This window comes from Anabas testudineus, chromosome 11, assembly GCF_900324465.2.
Source record: "Anabas testudineus chromosome 11, fAnaTes1.2, whole genome shotgun sequence".
Taxonomy (NCBI): domain Eukaryota; kingdom Metazoa; phylum Chordata; class Actinopteri; order Anabantiformes; family Anabantidae; genus Anabas; species Anabas testudineus.
The window spans coordinates 9,086,803-9,108,389 of record NC_046620.1 but is presented as its reverse complement, the minus strand read 5'-3'; the positions used below and the strand labels follow the sequence as shown (position 1 = coordinate 9,108,389).

General features: G+C 39.8%; 1 protein-coding gene across 1 annotated transcript; it reads left to right on the top strand.

The window, feature by feature from the left end:
- The first annotated feature begins 230 nt into the window (after positions 1–230).
- Positions 231–15,019, top strand: LOC113155437 (brevican core protein-like). Its single transcript, XM_026350161.1, has 14 exons — positions 231–411; positions 4,379–4,461; positions 4,644–5,021; positions 5,285–5,459; positions 5,604–5,731; positions 5,857–6,150; positions 6,397–7,260; positions 7,596–9,449; positions 12,364–12,471; positions 12,699–12,857; positions 13,361–13,443; positions 13,733–13,877; positions 14,018–14,200; positions 14,329–15,019. The coding sequence occupies exons 1-14, from the start codon at positions 395–397 to the stop codon at positions 14,433–14,435; spliced, it is 4,578 nt and encodes a 1,525-aa protein (XP_026205946.1). The 5' UTR covers positions 231–394; the 3' UTR covers positions 14,436–15,019.
- The last annotated feature ends 6,568 nt before the right edge of the window (positions 15,020–21,587 follow it).

Here is a 21,587-nt window from a genome sequence, read left to right as displayed (position 1 = left end):
ACGACGCTCAATGCATTTGTCGTTTCCCTGCAGGAAAAAACACATGTAGGTCATCTCCTGAGTGCAGCCTTCACTTCATAGCCCTATAACGTCAGTTAGTTTAGATGCCATCCCTCCCAATCCCCCTTGACAGGCATGCGCCATCTCCATCCCGACCGAAGAAAGTGGGCAGTTCAAGATTTCATATCTGGCTTCACTTTCTCTTAACTCCCTCCTTTTCCCTCCGAGCCTCGGAGTCGACAGCCGGTCTCAGCTCTCATCTACCTGCGCAGAGCATCCAGAGCCGCTTCCCTCCCCCTGACAGGACAGTCGCACTGCAGCAAGCTGAGAGGAGCTGACGGACAATACTTTTTACAGCAGAAGTCCGAAGTCAGATCATCCTGCATCAGCTGAGATGCTGCTAACGACCCGGTAGGTTTATGGCTGCTGTGTTAATGACAGGCAGCCTCAATGTTCTTTAACATGTATAATGATATGTTAAATTATAGGACCATTTCACTAAATTACCCTCATCACCAGTTTATTGCGCTGCAATAGTTGCTGTCTCTAGTGGAAATCCTCAAATTGTGGACAGCAGTTAATTTTATCCTCAAAATGTAAGGTAGTAACTTACTTACTCAGCCTTCATGTTTTCTTTTTTTCTGTTTTATTAACAATAGGAAACCTTGACTTTGGCAGAGCACTTAGATAGTTGATTTGTTTCAGGGCTTAGTCACTTTCACTTGTCCCTGCATGATGATTTTTCAAGTTCAATTTAAGGGTGGCCCACACTTCTTCTAGACTTATTTGTAGTGCAGTTGACGAAACAAAAACTTATAGGATCCAGGCTTTTTTTTTATTATTAATTTAAATGCTTTTTTTTTCTCAGAGGTAATCATGGGTACTGCTGATATTAAGCTAAAAATGTTGTTCTTGTGCCCTGCAGGAATCAGGAAGCCAGCTTTTAGTCTGAAGTGTACATTTAGCCTCCTCTGTTTAATTTCCTGTGGTACACATCAGGCCTCAGGTGGAGTTCATTAATGGACAGGTAGAGAGATGGAGACAAGGGCAAAGTAAAAGATGAAAAAGCTGTTTTTAAAAATGTCTCTGTTTGATGGACCAGCGTTTGCTTCTGGAAACACTACTGTGGACAAACATGCATGATCAGCAGTTCTTACATTCAATTAATAATTAAGCTATGGCCCATCAAATCCTGAATTTTGTAGTCCAGGGTTTATACTCAGTGTCAAGTAATAGATCATTTGCTACGTCTTTTCCAAACTGAGAAAGTTTTATTCATAATATAATAACATGATGTGATGAGGTGTTGAATGTTGCTTTGGACGATGGGTCGGGGTGTTTGACCTGATGATTGATTGCTTTGTACTCAGCAACACATGAAGAAACAAGGTCTGGAGACATCTGGTTTTTCATTCTGAATTAAGAAAGATGTAGGCAGCAGAGCTCACCTGAACACACCTGAAGTCACAAACTTGACAATCGAGATATTGTCTCATGTCACCCAAGAGCTAATGCTCCTGGTGCAGCACAGAGGAGAATCACAACCAAGTATCTTTGTGTGGTTTATGATTCACGTGCCATGCACAGCCTGTGGTCCACCCATGGATTTGTTGAGTCAGGTCTGAAATCAAGTGTTTGTTTTAAATGTCCCTTGACTCGCTGCTGGGCACATTGGGTGGCAAATGATCTGGTGGGTGGCTTTTCCAAAGCAGCTGTCTGGTTGAGAGTCAGACACTTGGTTTATTGGAAATGTCTGGGTACTGTAGTTTGAAAGGTGGGGTAAATCCTTCTACTACTCAGATTTCAGGAGGGGTTACGTTCGACAGAGAGAAGTGGTGTTGAATGAAGTCCAACTTAGAGTAGCCATGTTCTCCAAGGATTTAACACGGTGTTCAAGTTATTAGGCAGAGGTCATCAGCAGAGATGTGGAATAGATTTGTTTTTTGGTTTCATTTCTTCAGACAATAAGTGTTAGAGCTTTATGGTATTTTTAATCTGTCCAAGATGAATTCTTAACATCTAGCTGTTCACCAGAGCTCCTTTTATCTTTTAGCCAGTAAGAAGTGGAAAATGATTTTTTCTGAATACAATAATAAAGGAAATAAGAAATAAATAAGGTGGTCATTTGGCAAAAAAGATCTAAATACCATTCAAAGCACCCCTGTCTAGCTTTAAATTAATATTTACAATAGTATCAGACTAAAGACACATGTGAATTACGTGCCTTAGAGAATATTGTACCTTTCTTTAACTACGCTGCTCTTCACTCCTGTTTCATTTTTTATCCACTTAAGACCATGTAACTACAGTTTTGGTCCAATAAATCTGAAAATAGAAAAATAAACAAACTCATTATTGGATTAACTTGGAGGCACAGACCCCTAATTACCGTGCATTTTGGGAGCTCTCTGCTGTATTTTATCATAGTCTCATTAGTGCCAAATGCAGTTTCAGCCCAGCTATCCACAGATCTGACAAACCCTCGTCTTTGCATGCTTGGGTAAACAGCAGTCATTTTCTAGTTTGTTGGTGGAGACAAGGTTTGCCTGACTTAACCCTGATGCAGAGTACTGCAGAGACCACCCACAGGTTACTGTTGAGTAAGCAAGCTTTCATTTTTAGTCAACACTATCAGGGTTCTCAGCATTCAATTTAATATTCCCTGTTTGCTATTACTTTTTTTTATCAAAAGTAAAAGTTGTCAGTGTTGTTTTCACCTTCGTTGTTATGGTGGTGACCAGAAAGCCTGTGCTTGTTTACTTATCTGTGTCTGCAGGAGAGAGTGACTGGATGAATTCTGCTTGTGGTTAATGCATTGGCTGCAGTTTCTAGACCTGTAAATGCAGTGGGTGGCATTGATTTTAGCTTGACATGTCCTCATTGTTACTCTCATTGAAGAGAGCAGAGCTGCAGAACGCCTGGTTGATAGTGAAGCCAAAGACTTAAATGAAGAAGTCACATATTTACCAGCAGCAATCGGGACATATCTCCAGTGACGTCAATCTAAATGCACAAACTCATATATAAGCAAACTCTGTAGGAGGGCAGTATCTTAGTGTGGCCATTCATTCTGTACAAAGGCTGCTCCAGACAGATTCTTAGTGGTTTAAAAATTCCTTTTCCATCTCTGAAAAGAGCCAAAAAAAAAAAAAAAGGAAAGAGAAAAAGCAAGCAAGTGTGCCTATGCCATGTCCTTTAATTTTCCCTGAAGCCTTTTGTAAAGGAGCCCGTATGAAGTGAAAGCACAGTGTGCAGCTGTCCTCCTGGCCACTGCTTGCTTTTTGTAAGACGTTTTCTTGTCAAGAATACTAATAGTGATACCAGCCCCGTGAAGTCCACCCAGCTGGCGAGGAAACAGACAACAATTATTCTCCCATCAAAGGAGCCCATTTAATTTGACACAAGTTAGTGAGCTGAGCTTGTGCTGACGATTGATTTGCAGATCTAGAAGAAAGTTGACTTTATTAGTACTTGTTAAACGTCCTGCTCACTCCAAAGACTGTGATCTCTGGTTCAGTTTTTACAGTACAAAACACAATATCTGTGTGTTTCAGCTGAGACATAGGGTTTTGCTGGAGGCATCAACTACAGTCAATCTGACCTGGAGCTCCTTTGTTATATTTCACTGCTCCTTCCTTTTTATAATCAGTGTAGTATTGACATTAAATCTCTCAAGAAGATGATCAACTTCAAAAAGGCAGCTTCATCATAGCTTCCTCAGGAGGTCGTGTGAGGTCGATGTGAGCTGAGCGTCCCTCCATGCCTGCTGGGTTAATAACAGGGCCAGACTGGTGACGGAGGGCTGGCAGGATGCTGCTGGGCCGAGACGCCATGTCATTAGCTCCCGGAGGTGATGAATGACTTGTGGTCTGGAGCCTGTGCTCCCAGCTTCCCTTTGAAAACCAGAGAAGTTGCTCTTTCATATTGCATTGTTGTTGCTCTGACACATTTAGGCTCTGATAGAGCTAGAACTTACCTCAGTTTTCCTGTGGCTCTAGACTGTGTCACTATCTCTTCATGGAAACCCAGACCGACTCTGAGATGTTGAGGTTATACCACACCATTCGCTGCAGGACTCCTTGTTCTTCTTGTCCATGAAAACAGTTATTTATGACTCTGGTTGTGACCTTAATGTAACAATAATCAGTGTGTTAAGTTAAATGGAGCATGTTTCGCTGACTAGTTTAAAAAATAACTCTATCTATTAAAGGTTAAGTGTGTGTGAAATTGGAAACTGGGAACGAGAAAGGAGAAATAACCTGTCACTCTGGGTCCTTCTCTTCCTGATTTTACTTGGAAAAACAATTTAGTAATCTCCATCTGTGTCAAAATGTTTCTTATGGTAATTTTTCCTGTTTGTTTGTTTTTATCTCTATAGAGATCCAGCCCTGATACTTCTGCTTCTCTGTGCAGTCTGCCATCTCACTCTATCCTTCCCCACACAAAGTCCATCTTCGTATGGTACGACTACTTTGTTCTTTTTTTAAGTATTTATGACTTTGTATCTGAAAAAATATATAATAAAAGATTTTAAATTGTGTTGCGATTCACTCAGTTATAATCAAAACATACAATGGTGAATTTAAATCTCAGGGTGTGTCTTTGTGCACTGTATGTTCTTTTTTTTTTTTTTTCTTCTTCAGATGATGTCCAGTCTCTTCAGGTGAACATCCCCCACTCAGGTGTGGTTTCTGCTCCACTGGGCAGCTCCATCTCCATCCCCTGTTTAGTGTCTCTGTCCTCCGCACCCACCACCACCTCCTCTTCCCCTATTTTACCACGTATTAAGTGGACTGTGGTGTCAGGTGGGTTGGAGACACAGATCTTGGTGGCGAGGGGTCAGAGGGTGAAGGTCAATGAAGCATACAGAGACCGTGCTGCGTTGCTTAACTACACCTCCTCCCCTGATGACTTGTCTCTGTGGCTGGGAGATTTGCGCTCCAGTGACTCGGGTCACTATCGCTGCGAAGTGCAGCAGGGCCTGGAGGATGCCAGTGACCTTGTACAACTTAAAGTGAAAGGTAAGAAAATGAAAGATGTAGATCATCATTTACTGCAGGCTTTGGATGATAACGGATAGAGCACAGTTTAGTAATAAACCTAGTATTGCTTACTCTAACTATAATCCTCCCTATCCAAAAGATGTGTAAGATTTTTGTTTTGGTAACCTTAGTTAAACTTTCAGCATCAGTAAGATGCTTTTGTGCTGGAAGCTTCTGTAAAATATTATTGCGGTTCTTGTTCATTTGTGAGTCACACTGCATTAAATATTCTATGTGTTTAGGTGTTGTATTCCACTATAGAGATGCCTTGGGTCGGTATGCATTTTCCTACCATCAGGCCCAGAGGGCTTGTAAGACCGTCGGGGCAGAAATCGCCACTCCTGACCAGCTTCTGGCTGCTTATTATGACGGATACGAACAGTGTGATGCAGGCTGGCTGGCAGACCAGTCTGTCAGGTATCACCTTGTTTCTACTGTACTTGTTGTACTGCTTGAATTCCAGTAGAATTTTTTTCTGTGAGTTTTATACGTGAGCACTTCAAATTAGTTTTTTAAGAGGTACTGTTATGTGTAAAATGCTGATTGTTTCCATTTTTGCAGGTACCCAATCCAAGTGCCCCGTGAAGGTTGCTATGGAGATATGGATGGGCAACCAGGAGTGAGAAACTATGGAACAATGGATGCTGATGATCTGTTTGATGTTTACTGTTATGTGGAACAAATGGACGGTATGAATGATAACACATGAGAAGTGTCTGTGTAAGATCATTAAACTGAATATTTTATAGAAGAAAATCTAACTTGGTCCCATTTATATTGTTGAGCTTCTAACTTAAATATTATATTTTCACAGGAGTGGTATTCCATGACTCCGTCCCACAGCAGTTGTCTTTTGATGAAGCCCAGTCTTACTGCAGAGATGCAGGGGCAGAGCTGGCTACAACCGCACAGCTGTACTTGGCATGGAGTGAAGGTCTGGACCGCTGCAGCCCCGGCTGGCTGTCTGATGGCAGTGTCCGCTACCCCATCATAATGCCCAGAGAACGCTGTGGAGGGCCTCAAGCAGGCGTCAAAACCCTTTACCGCTTCACCAACCAAACTGGTTTCCCAGAGCCTTCCAGCCTTCATGATGTTTATTGTTTTAATGGTGAGTGTTCAATGTCTCAAAAATGTATTGCACACAAAGTAGAATAAAAATTCAATGGTAAAAATGGATGCTGCTGTGATTACTGTTCATACACTATTCTTTATAATCCTGATTTAAAACATGTGCATGTAATTAAACAGTAAGGAGTTGGAGAAATCAAAACCATTGTGTTTTCATCCATCTTAAATCTTTTAATGAATAATGACTGTGGAAAGCTTATGAATTTGAATCATCTGCGTTCTACAGGTAGCAGAAATACTCCCACTGACTCTCCTTTGGACTACGTGGCCACAGAGCCTGAAGACATTGGACAAGATGTTGTTATTCTTACAGAAACAGACCAAGAGCTGCAACTGAACCAACATGTAGAGCAAGTGGAGCGAGAGGCTCAAAGTGCACTTGAATCTTTTCCTTTGGTATCCAGTCCAGCCACTGAGGAAAACTTGTTGGACACGCACACAACAGTTACATCAGAAACATCAGAGTCTCCTCTCAATACCACATCAACACTGGACCTCCTCCAGCCATTTGATGAAACTTCTTCTCCTGCAGAAATGACGTCTGTCTCCCAGCATCTGGTGAACAGCACTACCAGCGACACAGAAACCCACAGTTTTCCACAAAACACATCATTACTGCCAGGTGTTTACAATGCGACAACTTCCCACCAGAACATGAACTTTACCTTTCACTTATCTGAGCTTGAAAGCACCACAGGGTCTCCAGAATCATCATATGACCCTTACACACACAACCAGACAGTGGCAGACACACCTCCTGAAGAGCAGACACAGCCATCCCTGAGTCTGAAGGAGTCGCCAGTGATACCAGAGGCCAACTTAGATATAAACACAGTACAAGCCAATTACAGTGAGACAGACAGTAACCACACTGAGGAGGAGAACATCCTGCACACAACCCCAGTGACCCCTGACACCATGTTCGAGGTGAAACTAGTGGAGGCAGCAGCCGAAGATCCTGTGCAGATGTCTCTTACTACTCAGTCACCAAGAGAACAAACAGAGCTTCACACACAAACTATCCAATCTCCTACTGAAGAGCTAACTTCATCATGGCCCCTTCTTGATGGGTCTGGAGATATTTCTCAAGGTGTGAATTTTAATAATATTGTGGTATAAACAGTCAACAGACTGGATATTTTATGGATATATTAGCTTCTCGAGACATCATTAGTTGGTTTTACTATCAGGGTACAGTTTAGTGCTGTGGGTCAGGAATACAACTCAATATATTTCAATGTGATATCATACAATATGACATGGTACTACTTTCATGTTACTTTACACTAAAATTCATTTTTCATCTTAAGGTTTGTACTTTTTTTTATTTTAATGCCTTGAGTACTAGGTATGCAGTATTTCAGTATGCACCATAATTGTTTACATGTCACATGTTCACATTTTTTGTTTTATGTTTTTTTCCAGAGATTGACCTTGACATCGAATCAGTCGTAAACATCTCTACATCAGTTTCTTCTACTTCCAGCTTCACCACTAGCTCATCACTCTCTGCTTCAGCTAGCAGTGCTACTGCTGAGACTCAAACTGCAGTTCCAGATCCCACACTCTCATCTGGCTCACCAAATATTGCCAAATTGGGCTCCAGTATCCTCCCCACAACAGCACAGCTGTCGGAGTCTTCTATTTCTAGACAAGAGGGAAGTACAAGCTCAGAAGCTGATGACATGGAAATTGAGGATAAACAGTTATACCCAACAGCATCTGAGGCAAAGCTTGTATTTGGAGTAAGTTTAGCTACCAGTGAGTCTCCAGAGAAGAACACCTCACAGCTGCCTACTGATTCCACTAAAACACAGTATAGGACGTCAGGTTACACAGAGTATTTGGTTACTGCCACTGCTGCCTATGAAGAGGCAAGTGGACAAGAACCTGGCATAGTTACTGCAACACTTGTAGGAGGTGAAAAAGTTGTTCCAGCCAATGAAGAGGATCCTCAAGTTACCCAAATTGTAGAAGGAGAAGATACAGAGGTCCCAAACCTTGAAGAAGAATCGAAAGTTTCCCCAGCTCTTGAGGAGGAAGGTAGTGATTCCTTTTTACTTGAAGAAGTCAAAATTGGCCCAACTGTTGCGCTTAATGAAGAACCCCCTACTTTTGAAGAGGGAGCTAACATGATGCCACCCATTGAAGAAGAAACTAATGTTTCCTCAATTTTTGAAGAACAAACTAGCATTGCTCCAACCCTTACCCTCAAAGAACAAACTAGCATCGCTCCAACCCTTACCCTCGAAGAACAAACTAGCATCGCTCCAAACCTTACCCTCGAAGAACAAACTAGCATCGCTCCAAACCTTACCCTCGAAGAACAAACTAGCATCGCTCCAAACCTTACCCTCAAAGAACAAACTAGCATCACTCCAACTCTCACCCTCAAAGAACAAACTAGCATCACTCCAACTCTCACCCTCAAAGAACAAACTAGCATCGCTCCAACCCTTACCCTCGAAGAACAAACTAGCATCGCTCCAACTCTCACCCTCGAAGAACAAACTAGCATCACTCCAACTCTCACCCTCAAAGAACAAACTAGCATCACTCCAACCCTTACCCTTGAAGAGCAAACTAGCACTGCTCTAACCCTTTCCCTCGAAGAACAGACTAACATTGCTCCAGCCATTGTCCACGAAGAAGAAGCTAAGGTTGCCCCAACACTTGAAGAGGAAGTTGCGATTACTCCAACATTTGAAACGGAAGCTAACATTGCTCTAACTGTTGAAGAAGAAACTAGAATTCCTCAAACCCTTGAAGAAGAAACTAACGTTGCCCCAATGTTTGAGGACGAAACTAACCATTCTCCAGCCCTTACAGAAGAAGCAAGTTCAACCATTGTCCCTGAGGGAGAAGATAAAGATGCCCCAACTATTCAGGAGGACTTTACAGTATTTCCTGTGCATTCTTTCACATCTAACTGGCCACTGCTGGATCCTCAAGAATCTCTGAATGATCTTGAGTACAGCAAAAAAACACCTTCCACTACAGCTACAGCAGCTCCTGACTTTTCTTCCAGTACGAAGTCCAGTGCTGCTACCACAACGACACCCACCGTTTCAACCACCACACACCTGACGAGGCGCACATGGAGCCCCAGAACCACAACACGAGTTTTCCACCAAACAACAGAGCCCCAGAAGGTGACACACCTCATACCACCAGTGGATCAAGGTCTGGTGGATGTTGAGTATAGTCTCACCCAGCCACCCACCCTGCTTATCTTGCCTAATGAGAGGGCAGCTGTAGGCGGTGCAGGGAAAGCGTCAGGTAATGTCAAAGCCACTCTCATCAGCCTAACCGTCCTCTTCTTGCTGCTCGACGCAATGATGCACTAAAATGGTCTGTCCTCTGCCCCAACCCACCTTTGCTCCATTTTCTGTAAAACACCTCCCCTCCTTTTCAAACGACTTCCCACGTTTGTTTCACTTGTCTAAGAAAACCCACACACCTTTCTGACTACACCTGCTTCATCTTTAAACACTCCTCACTTCTCTCCTCGTGATCCCACCTCCCCTTCAAGATACTCACACTGGGACAGTTCCCATCTGACATTTGTCAGTAGTCCAGTCTTGTTGTGCATGTTGTTTTCTTCCTCATTCAAAGATTGACTTCTGTGAAGTACTGTAATATATTAGTGTGTTTGAATGAGGGTTTCAGTGTTTTTACAAACATTTCTAGTGATGGTTTTTGCATTGGTAAACCATTTCAGAGTGCATTTTGTTTTCAGACACTTAATCCTAATCAAACAAATGCAAATGAACCCCTTCACAACTATTTCCTTCCCATTAACTGTCAAAACCCACCATGTTTTTGGAGTACTTTGGAAGTAACATGATAATGGGACTTGATCTTCCTCTGTAATAATAATGATGTTGAATGTAACAGCACTGACCAATGCAATTACAAAAATGTTTTATATTTAAACCATAACTTTCAGGTCATCAAATGTTGTATTTTGGAGATTTGAAGGCTTTAGTTGTAAAAGCACAGAGTGTCTTTATGTTTATAAGCACAAAAGCTGTTGATGTGTTCTGAGTGGTAGCATTTAGCAACATGTTTTGAAATGTTCTTTATGCATCATACGTCTTTCATACCCAAATGATGAATTGTACAGTAATGTGTTTTTAGGTTTAATTATTATAAAATCAACTAATCAATGTTTTTTTCTCGTCTCACCATCAGTTTATTAACTGGATATTTTGTTTTCCCTCTGTCTCACATTTAACTTTACTGTATTTTCTTTCTTCAGTAGTTAAATGTCATAGTGAGCATAATGTAGTAAACAGAGGTTAAATAAACTATAATGAAATGTAGAAACACCTACATATGAATTATATTTATCTAAACTACTCTGTGGTCAGCGGTTACTGCGCCTATATTAACTATTTGAGCATGTAAAATGTTCTGGAGTTTAAATGGGTTTTTTTCTCTCTGTGCATTTTAACATTTTTTTAGTTTTATTGTTTATTGTAATTTTTCAAAAGTAAATCAAAAGTAAATCAGGCAATATAGCAGCTCAAGTTGTGCTGAAGTGAAATATCTTTTACTGCAATGTTGTTAGATTTATTCATACTACTACTGCATGTTCATACATCGATATTTAAAACTATTACTACTAAGAAGTGCTTTTATCCAGTTAGGTACAAAGCAAGCAACAAAGCTAAGTCAGAGAGAAAACATTCAAAGCAATGTGCCATTGTAGGTTACACAGGGAGATTAAACAAATAGGGGTGAAAACTAAACCACTTTGTTACCTCACCGACTTGAAAAAAGCTTTTATTATTGTAAAGAAAGATGCCAACATGGTTAACAGCAGAAAGCTTCATTTTTCGAAGACTTGAAAGGCATCCCAGAAGTTTTCTGTTCCCCAAATGTGCACTTGTTCATAAAACTGAATGATGGTTTTACTCTGGATGCATCTGATTCTCTTTAGATTTGTGTAAGGCAGTCATTACCTTTCAAACACTCAAACTTACCTAAAGAGAGCTGTCTAAATATCAGCATGTGAGTGTTCAGAGTAATGACAGACAAGACACACTTCTTGTTTATGGGGTGTCAAAGGAAACAAATAAAACAAACAACTTGTGAAATGTTTAATTCCAGTCTGGACACACATGCCATCATTTTGCCTTCTTTTACAAATTTAGAAAATTAAACTGAAACTCCAACCCCTCTTTTTTCCTTCAGGACTTTAAACATCTAGTCTACCTTTTGACAGGAGCACTTAGTGTATTCATGCAAACAGAAGGTTGACAAAATAAATAGTTGGATCAACACAAAGATTCCCCCTTCAAACAACCTTAAGAATGTAAATGCTCTCATTATGCCACGGTACCTATAAACTCCTTACAATAATCTACACTTGGCAGTTGTTCATTTACTTGGTTTAGTAAAATTCCCTAAAAGCTTAAAAAAAATCCTACATGAGCTTTTTAAAAGCTTTTAGGGGAAAAAGTGATGCAAGAATTAATGGAATGTGAATGTGTGTTATATACAGGAGGAAGTAGTGAGGAAATGATCTGAACAACATATCATCAGGTCTTTACCAATATGCTTTTTGTGTATTTGTATCTTCACTACTTTGTGTATGTAGTGATGTATTTTGTACATCACTACATTGTGACATACAGTACGGGGTAGAACTACAGTATGCAGCCTTACGCATTTGAAAATCAAACAGGTTGTGGATAGAGAGTAGAAATTCTTACAATAGAGACAATAGGTGACCTGCATTTTTAGGACCCAGTCACACAGTATAACATCATTTGGCATCCTTAAGGCTCAACCTTACATAAGTTGATTATTAAAAAGGAAAAACACAGCCTGAGAAGAGGAAGAGCAGGATCTGAGGACCTTGATATCCTGCCTCTTGTCCTCCACTGCCATCTGGTGGCCCACATGGATCAATTGATGTAATTTAATGTGAGATATAACTTGTAGTGTGCTGCTCTGAAGATATTTCTATGTTTTTATTTTCCTCTCTCCTTCTACATATATATTTGTATACATTTTACTAAACATATACCTTCAAATATATTTATGTCACGCATAATTGGATGAATGTGCACAATGGATTTGTTACATCATTTATAGACATTTGAAACACTGTGTACACAATTTGACCTGAGCTGTTTTCTGATCTTGACAGCAGAATAAATTCTTTCCCACTGTCGTGTTTCAGATGCCTGTGTGGACAGTCCTTGTCTCAATGGAGGCACATGCACAGACCGAGATGGACAGATTGAGTGTCTCTGTTTACCGACATATGGGGGAAACATCTGTCAGACCGGTGAGTTATTTTGCTTTTCTCTGTTATGTTGGTATATCTTTTTGCTATTTTGTGTAATCTGCAACTCATTATTATTGCTGCTAACAAAAAGAAGTTACCTTTAAATAAGTATATTACATGCTAAGGTGGGTCCACAAACAAAATGAAACATGAAACGTGATCAAACCCAAAACAGGAGTAGCTGCTACTCAATTTTCTACCTCTCTCCTCCTTTGTGCTTCTTTCAGACCTGGAGCGATGTGAACCAGGCTGGGACAAGTTTCATGGTTTCTGCTACCGGCACTTCAGTCAGCGTCTGAGCTGGGAGGTTGCAGAGAAGCACTGTCGTGTGCTGGGAGCTCATCTAGTGTCCATCATGTCCCCTGAGGAACAGAGTTACATCAACAGTATGCACTATTTAATGCAGCTACTAGTTAAGGACATGTGATGTGCCTGTTTCTCAAACTACACACTTAAATGTATTTGTCCGCTTGCTCAGTTGTACACCAGGGCAGTGCTAACATGCAAAATGGCTTTCTAATGATCAGAGAGCCTTTTACATCGGTAAACCTACATTAGCAATAGGACATTTGAACACAAATTACAAACACACAAGTATTTATGTGAGTTTGCATGTTCTCCTAGTGTCTGCATGGGTTCTCCTGGGTACTCTGGCATCCTCTCACCTCTAAAGACATGTATGTTAGGTTGACTGGTGACTCTAACTTACCAATGGACCTTTGCAATGGACTGGGGACCTGTCCAGGGTGTACCCGCCTCTCACCCAATGGCAGCTGGTATAGGCTGCAGCACTCCCGTGACCTTTCAGAGGACAAGCAGTTAAAATAATGGATGGATGGATGTTGTTTTATATTGACCAACTATAATGCAATTCTGCCCTCGTTACCAGGCAACTACAAAGAATACCAGTGGACGGGTCTGAATGATAAGACCATCGAGGATGACTTCCGCTGGTCTGATGGCAGTCCGCTGGTGAGGAATATTAGAAACAAGGAGCTCATATTAAACAAATCCATGGAGTTTCCTGGAAATTACTGTTGTTTCTGCACCATAGACTTTATCTACCTGCTGAAAATACACTTAATATGTTGATATTAGATATTATATTAATATTGTAATTTATTGAAACTGATATTTATTATATTATATTGTATATAGATTTGTTTCTTTGTTTTATTATTTTATGTATTAAACATAGCTACGTTATGAAACATTACCATTAGCTAAGGAATGGTATGGAATGGGCTTCTGATTTTTACAGCTGTACGAGAACTGGTACAGAGGGCAGCCGGACAGTTATTTCCTCTCAGGAGAAGACTGCGTGGTGATGGTGTGGCATGATGATGGGCGCTGGAGTGATGTACCCTGCAACTACCACCTGGCCTACACCTGCAAGAAAAGCACCTGTGAGTAATGTAAAATAGTCTGAACCACATCAGGGTTCTCTGTAAGCTTTTAACTCCCTCATGTGGTTATTTTGAGTTGTTACATGTCCAAACATCAGTGAGTTCAGCATGTCTTCTAACCCTAAGGACCTTTCCAACAGCTTCTTGTGGTGCACCACCAAAGGTCCGGAACGCCTCCCTATATGGAAAGGTCCGACAGAGATATGAGACCAATGCAATTGTGCGTTATTACTGTGCCAAAGGTTTCCACCAGAGACTAAACCCTCTGATCAGGTGTCTACCTGGAGGCAGGTGGGAGAGGCCCCAAATCATGTGCATCCCTGGTAAGAGAAGACAAACCCCATAAATTTCAAAAACGTTGAAATCTGCCATAAATTATTTGCACATAAATAAAGAAAAGATTAGGGACTTAAACTGTGTTTTGTACAAATGATATATATTTTTGTTTTAGAAGCTGGAATCCTAAATGAGTACCCTGAAGAAACCAGCAAATTTGCTGCGATAGAAGACGGGTTTGAAGCCACAGTCCAACCACAGTACTGGGATATCAAGTTTTAAAAGTCAGCCAAACTTTGCTTCTCTTCTTTTCTTCAACTCTACTGTTGTAACGTGAAAGTGTAAAGAATGAGTGCTTTTACCAGTGAATACTTAAACAGGACAAAATACACCACAAAAGCAAAGAGACGCAGGTCAAACTGAACAAGGAGGCTGAGTTAAACATTCCTATTCATCAATGAATTTCCAAATGTTTGCTGTAGTTTGTTGAGGCAATTTCAAAGGATTGATGACTGGTAGAGCTAAAATGAGATAAAGGTGAGGTGCTTTTGAGTGTAAAGAAGAATAATAACTGTGTTTTTTTATAAAATGGTGCTAATGTTTTCAAGACCTTCAGTATGATTTAGTAATAGATAAAGTTCCTGATTTTCAAAGAATCCAACAAGTCCAAAGCACAAAGTCAACTTTAATAGTCAATAAATACTGTACATACAGTATATTAGCTTTCATACCTGTGATTGCTGTCCGCATTCTTATGAGAGAAACCTTTGATTTCCAGCAGACACAGTTTTGTTCATCAGCTTTATGTTGTAATAAAGTTTTGTAGAACAGAGCAAAGAATAAAATGTTCCCTTGTTTTACCCTTAGCACTGTGTGTGGACTCTGAATTATTAATTACTAAAGTAACTCTATGCACTATGTGTCACCACAAATTATTATAGTGATATAATGTTGGTGCATTTGGTGAAATATGATCCCAAAATGTACAAGACATCAGAGATTAAGGAACTCCTATTTAACAAAATGTCTGCACTTTATGGCCAGAGTTAACTGTACAACCTGTACTACTATGATGGAGTAGTTTATTACTGAAGCTGTGTATGTTGTAGACTGGTTAAAGACATCTAGGAAGGGACACAGTAGACTCTACTTCTTGAGGAAGCTTAAGTCCTCAAATGTGTTTAATCTTACCAGTCTGTGGTAGCCAGTGCAGTTTTTCAGCAACATCGGATTCAGGGACAACAACAAACTGAACAAACTGATCAGGAAGGCTGGATCTTTGCTGGGGACTTCACTGGAACCCTTTGAGCAGGTGGTGGAGAGATGGATTCACTTCTCCAGCTCTGCTGTGATAAGGGAAGTTACAGGAAGTCATTCCTGCCAACAGCCATCACCCTGTACAATGACTATATTCAACAGTGGAGAACTCTGCTACAACAGTTTAGCTATGGCTGGTGGGAAAGACTTGACAAACTCAATTTTATTGTTAATTAATTTTGTGCATTTCCTTCTTTGTATTACACAGCATAGCTGAGAATAGTTTTCCTGTTCTGTTCTGCAGATTTGCAGATGTGATAAATCAAATGTGCACTGTGTGACAACTGTGTGTCTGTGCTGCAGTGTTCATGTGATGCACGGACGGCAGGCAGGCAGCTAACCTGCCACCAGATGGAAGCATTGTGCCATGATTAGTTGAAGGAAACTAAAATCAGGCAACAGTTCAGTGTTTGGTGTCACAGCTGAATCCTTACAAAATATTTTGATCACAACCATATTAACAGCAGCGAAACAAACAGAGCTGCAACCAAGAATTATTCCTGGGTGAGAGAGATGATGATGGATTACAGATGTTCAATTTTGATTCTTGCAGTTTTTTTTTACAAATCACAGCATTTAAATTAGCCTATTATGTTTCTATTGAGCATGGTTACATTGATAATCAATTGTTTTACACTTTTTTTTAATACTTTTACCTTTACCAACTTAATAAAGTTGTCATTTTGCAGAATCTATCTCATCTTTGTCTTATGCCTTATACTTAACTTAATCTTTAATCATTTATTTCAACAAAGTTATCAAATAAATATAGTGAAGTAAAAAGTGCAGTATTGTCTCTGAAACACAATATAACTCAAAGCACAGTAATTGTATATACATTTTGTATCTAAGTTTAGGATCAGCACTGTACAGCTCCAATATATATTTATCGCTTCTGTTTTGCATCTGTGTGTCTGTCTCTGTCTGTCTGTCTTTATGCACAACATTTGTGGAAGAATTTCCTTTTTAAGGTAAATGAGAAATGTGCCACTGAGCAAGGCATTAATCCAAAACAGATCCACATTAGTGCTGCTCAGTGGACAAAAATACAGGATTGTAGTTAGAAGAAGATCCCCCGGTGGGCAGTATGTGCATGTGACCCGCCTTTCTTCTGTTCCAACTTAATTAGAAAACACAGATCAACATGATCGGACCCGATCAGAGGGCGTTGTCGAATTCAGTAAAACTGGGTGGATGTTCAGAGAAGTGTCTCTGCTGGAGCAGGACTGCAATTCTCAGGCAATTCAATAGCCTCATGCAGCTCGGCCTGAATGCAGAAGGTTAGTGTCCGTCCCCTTCTTCGTAGAGCCGATAACACAGCTCAAGATGGGGGTGTATTGTGGCCTGTGACCCTGAGGTCAGGGGGTCAGAGCAGAGTGAACAGAGGCCAGTCTTCAAGGACTCCTCATGGAGTTCCTCTTTCTTCCAAAGGACACGTGGCTCGCTAATTGAGGGCCCACCTCCCTAAGCCCCAAGTGCGAGGTCCTTAACACCCAAAATTGACCACTGAAAGGAATGGAGAGACTTGAATGAAGAAAACAAAGTGCAATTATTTTAGCTGTGTTGCTAGAACTGTCAACAGTTTGCTGATTGTATTTTGTACTGGTCTGTATTTTTATCTATTAATCTCCAGCTTTTTTTTGATTAATCATTTAGGTCTGGTCCCATCTCAAGTGGATGGCTTCACATCACATCTTTTGTTTCAAAACACAGTCTCAAACCACACATATGCCATACAGTGACACAACTGGTGCATAATTTACTGTGAATCCAGGAAATATTTAGGATTTTTGCTTAATAAATGACATTAATCACCATTTTATATCTATTTTGTATAATTTTTTATCAATCAACATCTCACATTTAAAACTTGCATGAGATTCAGTTAAAGATAAAACTAGCAGATTTGCCAACACGTTGCACGTTAGGCAGTGTACGTGCTGAGAATCAATGTGCCATGCAACGCTGCCAGATTTTCAGAAGATGATTCGTACTGAACATTTCAGTAATAAGTGGACAGTTGGTTCAAGACTTCACAAGAATCTGTTTGTCCGCATAATGAAAAGACAGGAGGGCGAGGAGAAGTTGAAAAGGCGTGCCAAGTTGGCTGGGAACCTCAGCAGAAAGCGTTACCCACAACCCTTCACCCCACCATCACTGCTCACTGGGATACAAACAACCTTTGTGGCTTCTCTCTCTCTGTGGTGAATTCCAATTTGGACGAACGCAGAGTGTTTTGTGCTTTTGGGCTCTGTGCGGTGCCCCAAAGATTCAGGCACTAAGGTACTCAATTAAAATGTGTGTGTGTGTGTGTAGTACGCCTTCTCACAACAGCTTTAACGTTTATATTTTTCTTATAAAAGTCACGAGATGCAACAGTGTTTGTTTCATTCTCCTCGCAAAGATCTGTGCTTAATTTGACTTTAAAATCGACCACAACATTTTTCTTTTAGATTTTTTAAAGTAATAATATACATATAAATTTCTATTATGCTGCTTTTGTTTTTGACAATAACAGCTCAAACCTGATTTTTAAATAACATTTATTGCTTTTATCAAAGTAATAAATGTGACCTTTACTGCAAAACTTGGGGAAGAACATCATTTGCAGTTTGAACATTCTGGTTTTACTGATCTGCTCATTAAGCAGTAAAGTCATTATCTTAAAAGAAATCATTGTCACTCACAATATGTAGTTTGTGGGAAAATCATTAAAGAAAGTAAACAAAAAAACAACATGATAAATAGACAATGAACAATAATTGAAGGCATGATGCTGCATTTTTGTGCTCTTTTCTAATCATATTTTTACATAATATTTTATTGTAAAGCTTATGATTAGTGAGTGATTTTAGTCTTTCCTTGACCCTTGATATTTTGTTTTTGTTTACTGTGATACTGATATTTATAATTTATAGATCCAAATATGATAAGTTTGTTTAATAAGTGATAAATATTATAAGGATCATATTTATATTACATATAGCATACTGAAAACATATAACATATATATTTAATTTGACGCTTGTCTAAATGACAACACTGAGATTTTACCAGCTAAATCTTCACTTAGATACTATTGTGTTTTTAATAATTGGTATAACAGTAAGGTCATTTAAAATTTCAGTTTTAGACATTTTTTATTATTTTTTCAGACATCTGAAACCTTTGTCAGCGGTTTTTGTAAATGAACTAATGAGTAATTTAACTGTGTGCAGCCATATAATGCTCAATTTTGTGATGATGAGTATTTTTATTTTATTTTCTTCAGTGGAACTGAACAAAAATAAAATGTTTACTTGTAATGACATAAACTATATCGCATTCTCAGATGCAGTGATTGTTACTGTTGTATTTACCAGTAGTTATGCTATGCAGAATTTTTAAAAATCTAAATCAAAATGTGAGTGTATGAGGAAGCTGTAGCAGCTGGATGCAGCTGTATCAGTTTCCCAGCATGATTAAAAAGTGCCGGCTGCCTGCAGTCAGCGGCTCAGCTCTCAGATCAGCTCCACTGATATAATGGCTTCTTTAATCTGAGCCAATTAGACCCACAGGGCACAGGGAGTGGCTGTTTTCACACTGCACCAATTTGCACTGGGGGTGGGAGGACTGATTGACAGGCAGCCGTGTGAAAACAGAGAGACAAATAGGTTATAATTTGAACCCATGGAGAGGCAATATGGAGGATGCAGCCTGCTTGGGAAACTGTTCATGGGAGTATCATTTACTGGTGGGTTTTCTCATCATTGTGTAGTATAGCATCTAACTTAACAAAGAACTCAAAACACAGTTTGAACCAAAAGGTGATTTGTTCTTGCTTTGTTTCATTTCAATATAATTCAGAGACGTGAGGTCTGTAAGTGCCCAGAAACACAGAAAGTCACAGAAAAACAGTTTTTTTATTTTTCTTTTAAATAATTTCACAATCCATTTTGTTGTCCCTTAGGAAGTAACAAAATGCACGAGCATAATTGTTCATAATTAGTGTTCATATAAATAGTGTTTTAATATTTCTTGCTTATTTTGTTACTGACTTGCCTTAGAAAGCAACTTCAATCTGGATCAATGACAATTATGATTACTGTGCACGTCAGCATTTTGTAAACTCTACCTGCAGGGCATCCATAAACCCTCTTTTCTTAAAATGTCTTTAAACCTGTAAAAATCCGCTTGCTGTCAGGTCCCCTGTCCCTGCAGTGCTGCAGAGCTCCAGCTGAGGGCACACTGAACTGAAGTTGTAGCAGCAGATTGACTGCGTGGGAATTAATATTCAGTCATGTTGTTGAGTGTGCATGTCATGCACATTTCACATCAATTAGTCATCTAGCGTGTGACTGTGTGTACTGTTACTGTACACACAGATTTATTCTTAGATGTTACTGTTAGCGAACAACAGAGAACGGATAGGAGATGAGGAGAGGGTGAGATGGTGGATGACGGGTCCTCAACAAGACTCGAACCTTCTGAGATCTCGTTGATATTAACTGGTCAGTGTGTTAAAGCCCAGACACCAGATCCCTCCTGATGTATTATTGTTAATATTACTATTGCATAATGGTGCTTTTCATGCACAGAGAATTTGCTTATGGTTCAAATCTCATATGAGAAAGCAGTGCCTAGGTGTTACGTAAGTATTATCAGCACAATGTTCTGTAAGTATGGAAAATAAAAGCCTTTCATATTGTGGTAGACCTAACCCTATGTTACATTCTGTTTTGTAAGATACACTGATTTTAATTGGTAATGTAAACATAAAAACCTAAATCTGTGGTTTAATAACTTCCTTGAACCTTTATTCATCTGACAAAGATAAAAACAAAACATTTTCCATTTTTTTTCACTGACCAGCTTAATTGTTACAGTTTAGCAAGTTGAATATTTGCCCATTCGTGCTGAATACGAGCCTTCAGCTGCTCAGCAGTCCGTGGTTGCTGTTGTCTCATTCTCCTCTTCATGATGTGCCATGCATACAGTCCAGTACACGTACTCTGTGTCTACGAAGCCTCGCTCTTGTAGCATGGGACCAATGAGGCCTGCAACTGTCCTGCTGAAATATCCAATGGCATCCTGGGAAAAGACGTTGGCTTGATGTGCTGCATGTGTAGCTGCCTTAATGATTCTTTCACATATAAACAAGCCACCCTTGCTATAGCGATGCAACCAGACACCAGATTGCATTTCTGGCTGCAGGAATGGATTATGATATGTGGCAATGGTTTTCCAAAATGCTACTGAGCCCACATGGCTACATTCATCAGCAAGATGGTTTCTCATGCATTGCTCTCTGAGGACTCAAAGGTCCCACACAGTCATGGCTGGTTTGCATCCTTTCCCTTTAAGCATAGAGTCCTTTCCTGAATCCTTTCACAATATTTTGTACTATAGGTGCTGAAAGACCTAAATGAAAGACCGAACAACCTGGATCAATCTTTGCACACAACCAATCTAACCTAATGTCAATATCAATATCAGCCAGAATAGTGTAACATGAATATTTCAGACACTTCACTGTCCCAATTTTTTTGATCACCTTGCAACCATCAATATATATATTATATTTACAAAATACAAATAATTTGTGAATTTTTTTTTACTTTTCTCAGAAAAATAAAGGTTCAATTAAAGCTGTTATCTTAGAGAAATCAGAGCTCTAAGTTTTTATTACACAGTAAAAAGTACAATAATTCCACAGTATGGTCTGAAGTATATAAATTATTTGTTGTTGGTGGCTTGTGTTCATTTTTGCATTTTGTTGGTTTGTCCTAATTTTCTCACCACGTAATTCATGTTTGCTCATCTCTATATTTTCATCTTACTTTGAAGGATGTTCTCAGTTTTGGCGCCAAAGGTCCTTCATATCCACCAGTTAAGTAGACGTGTCTGTCAAATGTGAGGTTGTGACACATGTAACAGTGTCCTGACAACATTATAATCACCTCTCTGTGTTTTTCTTGCGCTGCTCTGAAGCATTAACATGTGAAAGCCCTGAGTTCCTGTGAACGTATTTGACCTTTGACCTTCTCTGTATGTCTCACAGACAACAAATAGCTGCAGCTGGGATGGAGGGTTCCCAGTTGGTTCTCACCCACAGACTCCAGTTCAGACTGACTGGGA

Bases quoted from the DNA above. Each gene is read 5' to 3' on its own strand.
- LOC113155437 (XM_026350161.1), top strand. The intron at 5,460-5,603 runs GTATCACCTTGT...CCATTTTTGCAG, and splicing joins CTGGCAGACCAGTCTGTCAG to GTACCCAATCCAAGTGCCCC. The intron at 9,450-12,363 runs GTAATGTCAAAG...GTCGTGTTTCAG, and splicing joins CGGTGCAGGGAAAGCGTCAG to ATGCCTGTGTGGACAGTCCT.